The 13,871-nt window shown below is 38.1% G+C and overlaps 1 protein-coding gene across 1 annotated transcript in view; it reads right to left on the bottom strand.

The window, feature by feature from the left end:
• Positions 1–2,394: 2,394 nt before the first annotated feature.
• Positions 2,395–13,871, bottom strand: part of LAMA2 (laminin subunit alpha 2) — a 509,250-nt gene continuing 497,773 nt past the window's right edge. Inside the window, exons 63-66 of the mRNA XM_027770245.1 lie at positions 12,164–12,317; positions 8,358–8,488; positions 5,440–5,662; positions 2,395–2,763 (exon numbers count right to left, since the gene is read on the bottom strand). Coding sequence (XP_027626046.1) covers positions 2,606–2,763; positions 5,440–5,662; positions 8,358–8,488; positions 12,164–12,317 — 666 coding nt within the window. The 3' untranslated portion in view covers positions 2,395–2,605. The remainder of the gene's footprint in view (positions 2,764–5,439; positions 5,663–8,357; positions 8,489–12,163; positions 12,318–13,871) is intronic.

Genomic DNA, 13,871 nt, shown 5'->3' with positions numbered 1-13,871 from the left:
TTTGATTCTAGAGATAGATTAATTTAAAATATGCTAGACAAAATTTTCTCTTTCCAACATTTGCTTATTTTTCATCTTAAAATGTGGGCAAGCTTTGCCTATACAAATTCATAAGCCACTCTGGAGTATAAATTTTATATGGGAAAAGAGTTAAAACCTGATTCAATTAATTCCACTTGGGTCTAAATGCAACTTTCTTGGGACTATGTCGCAAAACTTTACTAATGTGGGACTTTGAGCACATTATCAAATGTACCGAGGTTCCCCCTAGTTCTTCTTTATAAAATATAGAGGTGGTAGGAGCCCAAGGGTTTTCTGTCTTAATTGCACTTTGGAATCAAATGGAGATCTTTAGAAAATACCAATGCCAGGGCCCTACCCAGAAATTATAATTTAATCAGTCTGGGGTCACACACAGATATAAATGTTTTCTAAGTATCCAGAGCAATTTTAATGTCTACTTAGCATTGGGAATCACTATATTCACTGATCTCAAGGATCTGTTCCAATTCTACCATTCTTTCCAACAAATTGACTTCAGCAGGTCTTGACTCCAATAAGAGCATCAATGAAGTATCTTTGCTTTCAAATTTGTTATATATCTTTTTGTGCAGGACTCAGGAAAGAAAGGCATTAACTCCTAGATTAAGGAATCTAGCATCTTTATTCCTCTTTATTCTATTCATTATCCAGAATAAGGCCAAAAAGTCAAGCCAATATTCAGTACAAAAGTCATGTTTCACTTTCAAAACACATTGGCTGTCAAATAGTTTTATTGCTTGAAGGTTGGTTAAAAGACAGTAACTAGGGACCAGCTGACTACATAATGGGTCCATCGCTGGACTCTCATGTGGTTGAACATGGTTCAAGTCCTGAACCTGGCAGATTAAAACTCATACCGGGTGCGTGTGTGTGAGTGCCCAAAATCCCGAGAGGAGAATGAAGAAGGAATTGCAGTGTGGCCATCCCCCCTGGAGGGGTTAATTTCTTGCTTTATGTCTCTCTGTCTCTCTGGTGAGTGCATGTGCCCCATAGCAAATAATCTCTCTCTCTCTGAAAAAAAAAAAAAGGCAGTAACTATAACATTATAGATTCAGTGTAATGTTTTTTTTAAAAGGTAGAAATAGCTAATACAAAGCTAGCAATAGGACTGTCAAATGACTATAAAACTCTTTTTGGATAACTTAGTGGATAACTTTTCTCTTTTGAATAGTGGTTCTCATCCTTGACAAATTATTGATGTACTTGCCTGGGAGATTTTTAAAAAGCCTTCTGCCTGGACTACATCCTAGATGAAATCAGAATCATTGGACCAAGTACCAGTTTAGTTTAGTTTTGTTTTAAACTTCCCAGGCAATTTCCTAAAAAGCTGACCCCAGGTTGGAAATCATTTGCTCTAGAATGAGATAGTGTGGACAATTTGAATTGAGCAACTGACCATCAGTGAAATGGTAAGCATATGTTAGCATCACCTTGATTAGAAATAGCACCTTCCTTCCCTAGTGTATAACATTGTCAGACAGGATTATTCTTCTTTTGCTAAAATTACTATAGTAAGAGCAGTCTCTTGTTCATTTAAATGTTCCAAGTTGTTAGACTTTAACAATTTCTATTGAGATGGACAATTAATCTTTTCCTTCTTAAGTCAATGAATAAAATCTAGGTCAGTCTTCTCACAGACCTCTTTAAAAATAATGGAAATAAAAAGTAAAAGGAGAATAAAACACAGAATTTTTAGGGAATGAATGTGTTAGGTCAAATTACAATTCAAAAAGACTCAATGAAATATGTGCTTAAAGTTTCTGATGTGTTGTTTTCTGGTAGGTAAAATGCATTTCAACATTAATCCTCTCCACCTAAGCACAGATTGTGATATTCATTGTAAACTTAAAGAGCCCAAAGGCTCAATACTGTAGAATCAAATGTGTGCTTAATTGTCATTCTAGAGCTTGGTTCTGGAATCTCCCCAAAGCCTATAAATCATTATCAAACAAGAAAATCAAGTAATTAAGCTCTCTGGCCTGAATCTGATCTATACTTTCTACCTTCAGCATAAAAAGATATTCACTTCATACAGCTAGTTAAACTCTCTAATAATGAACTTGGATCAGGGAAATGATTTGCTAATGCTTTCACAAACACAGGGAAAAGGGCAATGATTTCTTCCCAATCACACATGCCAAATCCACTTGTTCACAGTGGCATGGACAGAAACCCACAACTGACCTACATGGAAAAGAATGATAAAGTATTAATAAGAGTAAGTTTTTAAAAAATTGCCTTCAAAAGCTACTCTAATTTCTTTTCCTTAAGATGGCTCTAGGGCTTATTACTCATTAGATGGTTTATAGTCAATTGCCTTTTATCCTTAAAATCATACAAAGTAAGCAATTATTTAGAATGAAATAATTGATTTAATATTCATAGATTTGAGAAAAACACTTGTAATAAATTCAGTCTGGGGTCTGAATTAGCACCATCTGAATACAGAAACAATTCTACATGCGTGCACAAATTAGTTTTATTATCATATGTAGGTAAAATATTTTTGCCTTTCTTGATATACTTGCTTTGGCAGACCCTTCTTGGGGTTAAACTTATTTTATTAGTTGACTGGGCATGACACAGGTTGAACGCCCCTCAGTTCCAGGGCCTTGGCAAAGTTAATCTCGAGTGGCTTGCCCGTGCCTTTGGTGAGCTTTAGGGAACGGATGCAGCCTCGGAACCGAATGCTGGTGGTCAGGCCAAATTGGTTGAGGCCATCTGAAAAAAACAAAAAACAAAAAACAAAGTGAGAGGGCTCAGCTTCTAATTGCTGCTGTAGTAAATGTTAAGAGCATGTTTCAAAATCAACTGTTAGCTTGAGATTCAATTGGACACTGTCTAATGTAAAGCTAGTGATTTTATTTTTAGCTTCACCAACAACTTTATAGAGAAATAATAAACTTTTTAAAATAGTTATGAGGCCAGCTCTGTGGTCTGGAAGATAAGGCAGCTGAACCCCCATGACTAATGGTGATGTTGAAATGCTGGATCTGGTGTGTGGGACTCATGTGTGTGCTCAAAACCCCAACAGGAGGGAGAAATGGAGGGGAAGGGATTATTGTATGATCATGCCCCATAAGGGTGCTTTCTCTTCTCCTCTCTCTGTCTCTCTCACTGGAAAGCACACATGTTCTCTAGTTAACAATAGTTGTATAAATCTCAGTTATAGAAATATGGAAACATCTACGCTTAAACTTTTAAAAAAACATTTGTCAGAGGGCATGTGGGCACTCTAGTGAGAGAGAGAAAAGAGAGAAAGCACCTCCTTCAGGAATTGTCATGCCACAATCCCTCCTCATCCATTTCTCCATCCTTTTGGATTTCTGGGCACATACTTACTCAAGCTTGCCATGTTTTTCAAGCCACAGGGTTCAGGATTCGAACCCCACAGTCAGCCATGTGGAATCCAATTGCCTTAACCACCTACCATCACTTGGCCCAGACTCTTATTTTATATTTCATACAAAAATTAACTCAAAATAAATCAGCAACCTAAATATAAGAGCAAACTAGAAAACTCTAAAAAGAAAATATACGGGTAAATACTTCATGCTTTTGTATTTGACAACAGATTCTTAGATATAACACTACAAACAAAGGAAAAAAGGATTTGGACTTTATTGAATAAAAAATTTCAAGCCACTAAGTATAGGACTTGAATTGTGAGGTAGGTCATTTGGTATCCAGTCACTATAACCACCACACTGTGGGCTGGCCCTAGGTTTATACATTTTAAGGTATCAAACACATAATTCCGTTTGGAGTGAATAAACTTATAGCTTGATTAAAAACTATAAAATTTTATTTAGTGAAGAAAGCAATTGATCAGATACTTTAAAAATTGAATCAGGACATGGGGTTTTAAAGGCAACTTGATCACTTTCTTACATTATAAAAATACATATTGTAAGGTCAAGTTGGTTGGACACTCATACAAAATCTTTTTTTGGCGGGGTCAAATGATGGTGCAGTGGTGGGTTAACTGGACTTACATAAGGAGGGTCCTGGGTTTATGCCCTAGGACGTTCCTTTACACACCAGCACAAAGGTGTCTGAGTGTAGCTGGGACAGACTGCAGCATGAGGACCCTATTGGGAGTGCCTGTTTCTCTCTCTCTCCTCTGTTGCTCTCTCATGGAAGAAATAAGTAAATAAACTTTGAAAAAATATTTTTCCTCCTGTTAAGAGGCCTTTCTTTCAGTGGACCTCTAGGTGCTGATTAGGCTCCCAATTCATAGACTGTGAATAGAGTCTATGAATATAGATATATTATCTTCTTATGTAAGATACTGATATATTATCTTCTTCATAATACTTGGGGTTTATCTTAAATGAAGCAGAAGTAGATTTAAATTTTTTTTTTTTTTGCCAGAGGGCACATGTGCTCACCAGAGAGAGAGAGACAGAAACAGAGACAGAGAGAGGGAAAGTGAGAAATCACCTTCTAGGGCATGGTCACACCATAATCCCTTCTCCATTCTTCTCTTGGGATTTTAGGCATGGACACACTTGTGCCTGGTGTGATTTTCAAGCTACTGGGTCTGGGATTCAGACCATGGTAATCCACATGGGAGTCTAGGGTTTTAACCATTAAGCCACATGATGGTCCCAGAAGTAGATCTTTTTAAAACTCAGAAGTAACTTTGGGAAGAGGCGTCCACAGTCAGCACCCATTATTCTGTATCTTTCGCTCTGTCAAACACTGCCTATTTTGCTAAGCAAAGGCTTTAGATAAATTAGGACAAACATTTCTCTTGCCAAAATGATGAAAGGCCAATCCAGGAGTCTGCATTATTACAGCATTTATTAAGAGGCACTTGGCTTATTTCTCATCAAGTTGGCCACTCATGTTTATGGGCTTTTCAGGTAACTGCAGTTCACATGCTACATTTAATGTGCTGAAGAAGGACTTTGAATGCAGATTTATTGCCTGGGTTTTGTTATAACATAAATATGAACTCTATAATAACCTAAGGAGGAATTAGCTATGTTTAACTCAATGATTTCCAGAACCTGAGGAAATAAGTTCCATAACATTTTATGATTTCTCTGGTATATTCATTTAAAAAAATCAGAAAATACACCAACTTTGGTCCCAATTGCTGTTAAATGCCTCATATCTTTTATAAGCCAAATTCATTTCCTCTAGACTCCATCTCTGTACAAATGAAACTTTAGGGGTATCATGAAATGTTCATTCCCATGTGGTTTATTTAAGTCATATGCTCATTTGACATTCTGGAAACTTTAGGTAAGGTGTTATTTGTGGGAGCATAGTCTAAAGTTAGGAAGCAAGTACACTTAAGCACACATTCTTGGAACATACTTTTAAAAATATAAATGTTAAAATCCACTAACAGAGCAAAGCATTTCTGCTGGGGTAGCCAACACTCACCTGGGAAACCTCCCACAAAGACCGGGTCATTGGTATCAGCTGATGTAGATGCTGGGTTTGGACTTTGGCTTTCCACCTGGTTCCCATCTACCGTGAGCTCAAGACGGTGTTTGATCTTGTTGGCAGTGACTTTATGCCATTGTCCATCACACAAACGCCCTGGGATCCCAGCGTCATAGACTGCAGTGAACCGGCCGGCGCCATTGTCCACATGAAACATAAGCTAAAAAGGAGGACATTGAACGGTCCAGATGGCTTCATTGCAGAGTGTCGTTATAGTTCACATGGTAAAAATGATCTGTTCTCAAAAAGACCTGACTGGAGTTATTTGAAGTGGACAGAACTGGATCAGATTAAAATTTTTCCTTTTAATTTGATAGAAATGAAAATACAGACCTGATCACCAGGAGTCACAAATCATGTTCTTAGCTTTGGGGCACTGTTACAAGTAATAGGTTAAGATGTGTGCAGCTGGTAATAATTCTTTTTTTTTTTTTTTTTTTGAGATATTTTTGCCTTAGAGTGCATGCATTTGCTGGGAAGAGAGAGCCAGAGACAGTGAGAAGTGGGGAGGGGGGGTTGTGTGTGACCACACTGCAATCCCTTCTGCTCCATTCTCCTCCTGGGATTCTGGACACACACACACACCCTGAGCATGAGTTTCAAGCCACCAAGTCTGGGACTCGAACCATAGTCGGCCATTTAAGAGTCCAGCTTCATAACTGTTAAGCCATCTGCTGGCACCAAAGCTGGTAATAATTCTACTTTCAGAAAAAAATTGGGTCCAGGTGACAAAAAAGGGACCCAGTATACACAGGGAAATATTCTTCCACAGATATTTTTAGACTGTGAGACTTCTTAGTGAACCTTGTAAAATGTTCTTAAATGATGTGTAATTTGGTTTATGAAGATGCTTTAAGAGATTTTTCATTTTAATTTAAACTCTTGATGTTTTAATTCTATTTTTTTCTTCATGGATTCCATTTTACAGACAGACTTGAGAATTACATAAATTGCTTTTTTTGGGCACATTTTATGTCACAGGTGCAAAGACCAAACCAGAAAGCCAGTTAAATTCCTAACAATGAAGAACTCAGTTTAGAAGTTCTTGTCTAAATGAGAGAAATACGGTTTTAGTAATGTGGAGAGGCCCCTGCAATTTGAGATGACAGTTCCATTGAAGCTGATGAAGAAAAGAAACACATGAAACATTCAAAACATTAATCAGTTTGGTAACACTTTTGACAAGAAAAGATAAATGATTTTTAAAAAGAAGATGAAAAGTACAAGTAAATGGGTGAAAAGTTCATAACCTATACAGTGATGTATATATTAGTGATGCATTTGCTGTGATGGGTGGAGTTTGTAATAACAGGGTTCTGCATGTATTAATAGGAGGAGCTTGGTGAGAATCCACCTGATACAGTGATGTGTTGATAGTGACTGCAGATAAAAGCAGGGGATGAGATGAAGCTTAGTGGAACAAGATATAGTTAAGTCTGTTTGCAAAACTATCCAGTGTTGCTTATCTGTTTACCCTTTTTACCTCTAAACTTTTGAACTTCTTTTGATTGTTGTTGCCTGTCCAGATGGTTTGAAGACTGAGTATAAGTAAGATGGAGGTCAGGAAAGAGTATTATGTAGTTGTCTTCTCAGGAGGGAACAGCAGCATAAAGACAGAAACATGAACAGAGTTGGAGTTTGATTCCTGGTTAATAGCCAAGTAGGGAACTTGTGAAATTTCCCCTTTTGTCTCCATTTTATTCTTTCTTAGATTTTTGCCATGGAGTGTATGTGCTCACCAGAGAGAGACAAAGAAAGAGGAAAGTGAGAAATCAGTCCCCAGACAAAATGGCCATGCTGCAATCTCTTCTCCATTCTCCTCTTGGGATTTTGGGCATGAACGCATAAACCCTGGTCTGTTTTACAAACTACTGGGTCTGGGACTCAAACTGTAAGTGACCGTGTGGGAATCCAGCACCTTAACCACCAGACCACCTGCTAGCTCTTGCCACCTCTTTTTACCTGCTCCTTATAGTACAAAGTGTTTATAAACAGGTCTTCTCACTGCAGGTTGCTCTCAAAGGCACACAGGGACTAAAGATGTGCTCAGACTTACACTATCCATCGTAAGCAAATGACCAAATACTCTAATAAATTTTTTCTTATTAGAAATGATATCTGAATACTATTAATTAGTTAATTAATTAAAGAGATTTTTGCTATAGGGTGTGTGTCCTCGCCACAGAGACAGAGACTGAGAAACAGAAATTGAGAAATCATCCCCCTCCCCAAGGAGGGATGGCCATGCTGCAATCCCTTCTCTTCTCTTCTTCTCTCAGGATTTTGGGCATGCATGCACATGTGCCTACTGTGAGTTTGAAGCTGTCAGGTATGGGACTTGAACCATGGTCAACTATGAGGGAGTCCAGTGATGTCATCATGCCATCTGCTGGTCCCTCTGGAAGCTTTTTTTTCTTTTTTTAAATTTGAAAACATATGTGAGTGGGCTACCTAAACTTCTGAGAAATGGCTGCCATTAAGAGGCAGAATAATTTCAGATGATCCAAGCCTCCTTTTTTTTCTTCCAGGGGGATTGATAGTTTCATGGACTATATGTTCCTACAGAGGAGAATAGTGATATAATTACAGTAACACAGTAGGAGCTTGATATCTAAAAACTGTTGGTGTTCTTCTAGTCAACACAATGGGTCTGCTATAGAATGAACATATTTAAAATTTATACTAGCCTACAGAGTAATTATGCTGAAAATACAAAGTGAGGTAATTCAGAAGGGTAAAAAGTACCATCTGATTCTTGTCCAGCAAAGAATACAGCAAGGCTTTGAACTAGAATTTTCTCTATATAACAATAGTATCATGAGGAAATCAGAAATGTTTGGACTGTTCACACTCACCTTTTCATCGATCATTTCAATACCCATGCCATCCATTTTTTGACTGCTGATTCCCAGAAGAACCCCAGTGGGTCTAGTTGTGCGGAATTCAAATTCTACAAGAAGATCCAATCCCACTTTGAATCCATCGACTGTAAAATAGAGATGTTTTTTCAAATCATGGATTAGAATGTAGAAATTGTTAATCCAAATTGGTGAAATGCAAAGGTTTTGCTAGATTTCAATTCAGATGCTGTAAGTTCTAGACTCCCTCATGTCTTATACTTATACATTATGTCACATAACATACTGATTACTTATATTTTTTTATCGCCTTTTCTGTAAAAGCATAAACTGTTTATATATTGTTCACCATTTTATCCCTGTGCCTACTAAGTTGTTTGGCACATAGTGGAAGTTTAATATGTATTTATTCAATAAATGAAAGAATGAAGGACAGCAAGGTGGTGTGGTAGTTAAGGCAGCTAGATCCTACATGGCCAACTCCATGATTTTAGTCCTGAACCTGGTGTCTTGAAAAACATGCTGGGTGCATGTGGGTAGCATGTACATGCATGCCCCAAATCCTGAGATGAGAACAGAGGAGAAGAGACTGCTGCATGTTCATCTCCCTGAGGACTGATTTCTCACTTTCCTTCTCTCTCTCTCTGTCTCTCTACCTTTCTCCAGCTAGTACACAAGCCCTATAGCTAATTAAAAGATAATAATGAATGAATGAATGAATGAATACACACCGAAATTAACTCAAAGAATTTAAGTTTAGGTATGATTGTGTTAGAAATCTGTTACATTAAGTAAAGCATTTCAATGATTTTTTTTTTTTTAGAGGCTTTTGCTATAGGGCGTGTGCGCTCGCCAGACAGAGAGAGAAAGACCGAGAGATAGAAAGCGAGAAATCACCCTTCAGGGGGGATTGGCCACGCCACAATCCCTCCATTCTCCTCTCGGGATCTTGGGCATGCACGCAAATGCGCCCGGAGTGAGTTTAAGCCACCGGGTCTGGGACTCGAACCATGGTCGACTATGTGGGAGTCCAGCGACATAGTGATTACGCTAACTACTGGTCCCAATGATTATTCAACAACACTTCATTGAAGCATTCTAAATGGTACCACAGTGATCTGAAAGGGTTCAAAAGTTCCTGAACATATGATTAGTGAAGAAAAAGGACAACTGTATTTCTCTAGTTCAGTGAGTTCTTTTCTTTATAATTTTCCATATTAGATTCATTGGTTTATTTAATCTTTTAGCAAGTATTTAAGATATGCCTCTCAGAAAAAAATGTGATAAGGCTGGTCTAGATCATATCAGCTGTCTAGAGTATTAGGGAAGAACTGGTGAAAGTTTTTTCTATGTCTTCTATGTAGTAGATAGGAAATAAATACTATGTGTAAGTATTCCTGTCTCCAGTCAAGGGCTGGTAACTGTTTTGTGGAAAACTTTGTTGTACCGAGACTCTTAATGGGTTTAGATGGGTAGAGGTGGGTTTATAGCAAATTTTATGAGTAAAAGGTAGAAGAAGATAAATTGTTCTGCAAAACAAAGAGAGAAATAACATGAGGCACTTCAACTGAGGATAGAGTAAATAAGAGGACTCACAAAACAAAAAACGTTGGTGATTGGATGGTTGGATAACTTTCAAGAATAAAGATATCAAGGGTTAAATTGAAATAGTATCTTTCTCAGAGAAGTAATCTAGTATACGTAATTATTTATTTATTTATTTTTTGGAGAGGTTTTTTCACTATAGGGCACGTGCGCTCGCCAGACAGACAGACAGAGACAGAGAGAGAAAGCGAGAAATCACCCCCCAGGGGGGATGGTCACGCCACAATCCCTTCTCCTCCATTCTCCTCTCAGGATCTTGGGCATGCATGCACACACACCCAGCGAGAGCTTTAAGCCACCAGGTCCGGGACGCAAACCGCGGTCGACTATGTGGGAGTCCAGCAACATAGCCATTACGCTAACTGCTGGTTCCCACAAAATTCTTATGTAAACTGGACTACTCTACATGTCACTGTACAACACTACATGTTGAGGAGATGGTAGTAGTTGATGGAAGTTGAGGTATTAGTCAATTTTCTGGTCCAATCTGATTCAGAACCAAAAATCCCGGGCAGCATGGCAAGTCAATCCATTAACTACAGGAACTGAAGCTTAAATTTGCCATCAAATCTAAGTAGATGCAAACAATTTGTGAACTGATAGAAATCTTAGCAAAGCCTTTGAACTTCCACAGCACATAGAATTTGGAGTTCAACATAACCCATAATGTTTCAGTATTGAACATATCCAGTGATTTTCTGCTTACACATCGGTGACGTTTCCTACTTATCATTTATTGGAAGGTCTTATTTTTTCACCTCCCACAACTTTGGTAGAACACTCTCAAATCACTCAAATGTCAGTTCTCCCCCAAAACCTCTACTGATTTCCCTAAACAAAATTAATCTTTTTTTCTGAATACCTGAAGCACTTTGCTTGTATATCTTTTACAGTTTCAAATAATTTCTATGTGCCTTCTTGTGATTTCTGAGCAAATAGAATCTTACCTTCTTATTTTTAAAAGTGTTTTTTTTGCCATAGGGCATGTGTGCTAGCTGGAGAGACAGTTACATCTTATCTACTTCTCTGTTTCCCATGATAACTTTAATATATTATGTGCTTATTAATTTTTCCTAATGAACAAATACATGTGTCTATGATAACCATAGAACTGAATATTCTATCTAAAGATATTTCAATGGCTGATTTAAAAAAATTATTATATGCAGTTATTTAATATTTTTTCCCAAACTGTACTTTCATGACCAGCGATCCAGACCTGTATTGGAAATGTTCATTGGAAAAGGGGTGAGGAGAATACCTAAGGAAAGCCAGAGAAAGCTGCCATTAGTTATCACTGTCAACAAGAAAAGGGCACCAGTACATGTGCACTATGTGTGTATACATGTGTATGTGTGTACATGTGTGTGTACGTGTGTGTGTGTGTGTGTGTGTGTGTGTGTATGTATGAGGTGGAGGAGCAGATAATAAAATAGAACCTTGCAAGGAATTGAAGAGGAAGAAAGAAAATTGAATCTTATCTCTGAAAAGGTAGACAGGGAAAATTGGAAGGTAGAGAAATTACATACTACAAACACATGAGCCTTCTTGCAGAGTTACATTTATTTTGCTGTTATTGATCGCCAATGAAAAAGATGAAATAAACTCTCCAAATAGGCTTTTACTTTATTCCCTCTACTATTGGGTTGTCCAAAACATCATGACATATTATTTCTATGCAAAAATGTGTCAGGACTTCAGGGAACCAGCAGTTAGTGTAATGGCTATGTTGCTGGACTCCCACAGAGTCGACTGTGGTTTGCGTGCCAGACCCGGTGGCTTAAAACTCACGCCGAGCGCGTGTGTGTGAGTGCCCAAGATCTCGAGAGGAGAATGAGGAGAAGGGATTGCGATGTGACCATCCCCCTTGTGGGGTGATTTCTCGCTTTCTGTCTCTATGTCTCTCTCTGTCTGTCTGGTGAGCGCACGCGCCCTATAGTGAAAATATCTCAAAAAAAAAAAAAATTTGTCAGGACTTTTCAGAAAACCCAATAGTTCTTATCTGAATCAGACTCATGAACTTTTAAGGGGGCATTTTTAATTACTTCTATAAGTTTATTTGTGGTTTAAATAAAGGCTACTAGTTTAGGACACTGAGGACAGAGAGAATGAAGTGGCCTCATATTTTTCAATACAAGTAAAAAGTTAGCATTTATACCTCGTTAATATTCAACAGGAAGAAAATGGAAGAACCTTACCTGCTTTGGCAAAACCTTTTCCATCAAAATATGTTCCCCTCTGGGCATTCGCAAAACATGTCCCAACATGGTAGCTGGAGGTTGGCTGTTCCAAATCAACAGGGGCCTCTGCCATGTGAAGATTCCTGATGCAGCCATCAATGCTGTAGGTCACCTAAGTAAAAAGTCAGATCAGAAGAAACAAATGTCAGGATTTAGCGTCACTTTATTTTATCGTTTGTCTAATGCAGTCACTGTGAGCAGTCATGGGCCGGCTGACTTGGGGCATCCTCCAACAGCTGCCTGCATCTATACTGGGCCTCCAGGTTTCACAGCGTGGGTGCAGCAGGTCGTGGTCTTCAACTAGGATGTATCTCACCTGGAATACAATCATTCTGAAATTCTAAATACTGTACCCTATGTTACACTATGTCTCCACTGGTTTCACAGAGCTTTGGACCCCATATGGTATCGTAATTTTTAATTATTTTCTTACGTTGCTATTTCATGTTTCTACTAATAGTTTATTAACCTTCATTTGGTCATAATCTGTGTTCAGTTTCTATTAAAAAGGTAATTAGGTTTGGTTCAGCGCTTCTTCCTTTTCAAACCCCAATGAGAGGAGTGGCCCATCTCCTAAGAAAATGCACACATGTAAAACTTGAAAGTACGCATGAAATACCAGGGGTTCAAGGACTTTAGAAAAAAAATCAATACTTTGCTCCATTATATTAATCTGGTTTTAAGAATTCTAATTAATCACTTGCTGCCATCACTCAAGAGACTTTTGTTTTTGATACACAAAAATGGAGTATCTAATAGCTATAAATGAAAAGCAGTGCTGACCAACCACAAGAGAAGCCCAATAGTGAGAATTACAAATAACTACAGTGGTCAAATGTCTTTCACGAATGAGCACATCTACATCATTATGTGTTCTAATTTGTGTATAGAAATGTATCACATTTTTATTGAGTGTGATTTCTAAAAACACTAGTCCTCTGTACTTCTCAGCATAACACTTCTCAATGTAAACCAGGAAACATGATCCAACAATATATATTGTGTGATTATTGATGCGCAAATTTGTGAGGACTTCAAATTCTGGATCCAAAATGGGATAATTGCCCTCTAAATCAGCATTTCACAATATCCAGTAAATCTCCATTTCTGAAATAGCACCATCATCTTCATCTTCATGGTCTAGTTTTCTATGTGCCAGGTCTCTTCCAAGCACTTTAAATACGCTCTCCTTGAATCTTTACAGCAGCCTTGCTTTTTTTGGTATGATGATTACCCTATTTTGCAAGAGGGAACGCTGCCAAAGAAAGATTGAATAACTTGCTCAAGGTCTCACGGCTAGTCACTAGCTAAGTGGGTATTTAAAATGAAGGGGTCTGGCTCCAGGGTCCCCACTCAACAGTTGTCCAGCTTTCTATGTGCCAGGTCTCTTCCAAGCATTTTAAATACACTCTCCTTGAATCTTTACAGCAGCCTTGCTTTTTTTGGTATGATGATTACCCTATTTTGCAAAAGAGGGAACGCTGCCAAAGAAAGATTGAATAACTTGCTCAAGTTCTCAAGGCTAGTCCCTAGCTAAGTGGGTATTTAAAATGAGGGGGTCTGGCTCCAGGGTCCCCACTCAACAGTCAAATTTGCCTCCCGTATACAAATCTATCTGGAAAACCTTCTGTCACTTTTTTTTTAATTGAGAGGCTTTTTTTTTTTT

Source organism: Tupaia chinensis, unplaced genomic scaffold (assembly GCF_000334495.1).
Source record: "Tupaia chinensis unplaced genomic scaffold, TupChi_1.0 Scaffold000117_2, whole genome shotgun sequence".
Lineage (NCBI taxonomy): Eukaryota > Metazoa > Chordata > Mammalia > Scandentia > Tupaiidae > Tupaia > Tupaia belangeri.
The sequence above is the reverse complement of the archived record's forward strand: the minus strand, read 5'-3'. Positions and strand labels throughout refer to the sequence as shown.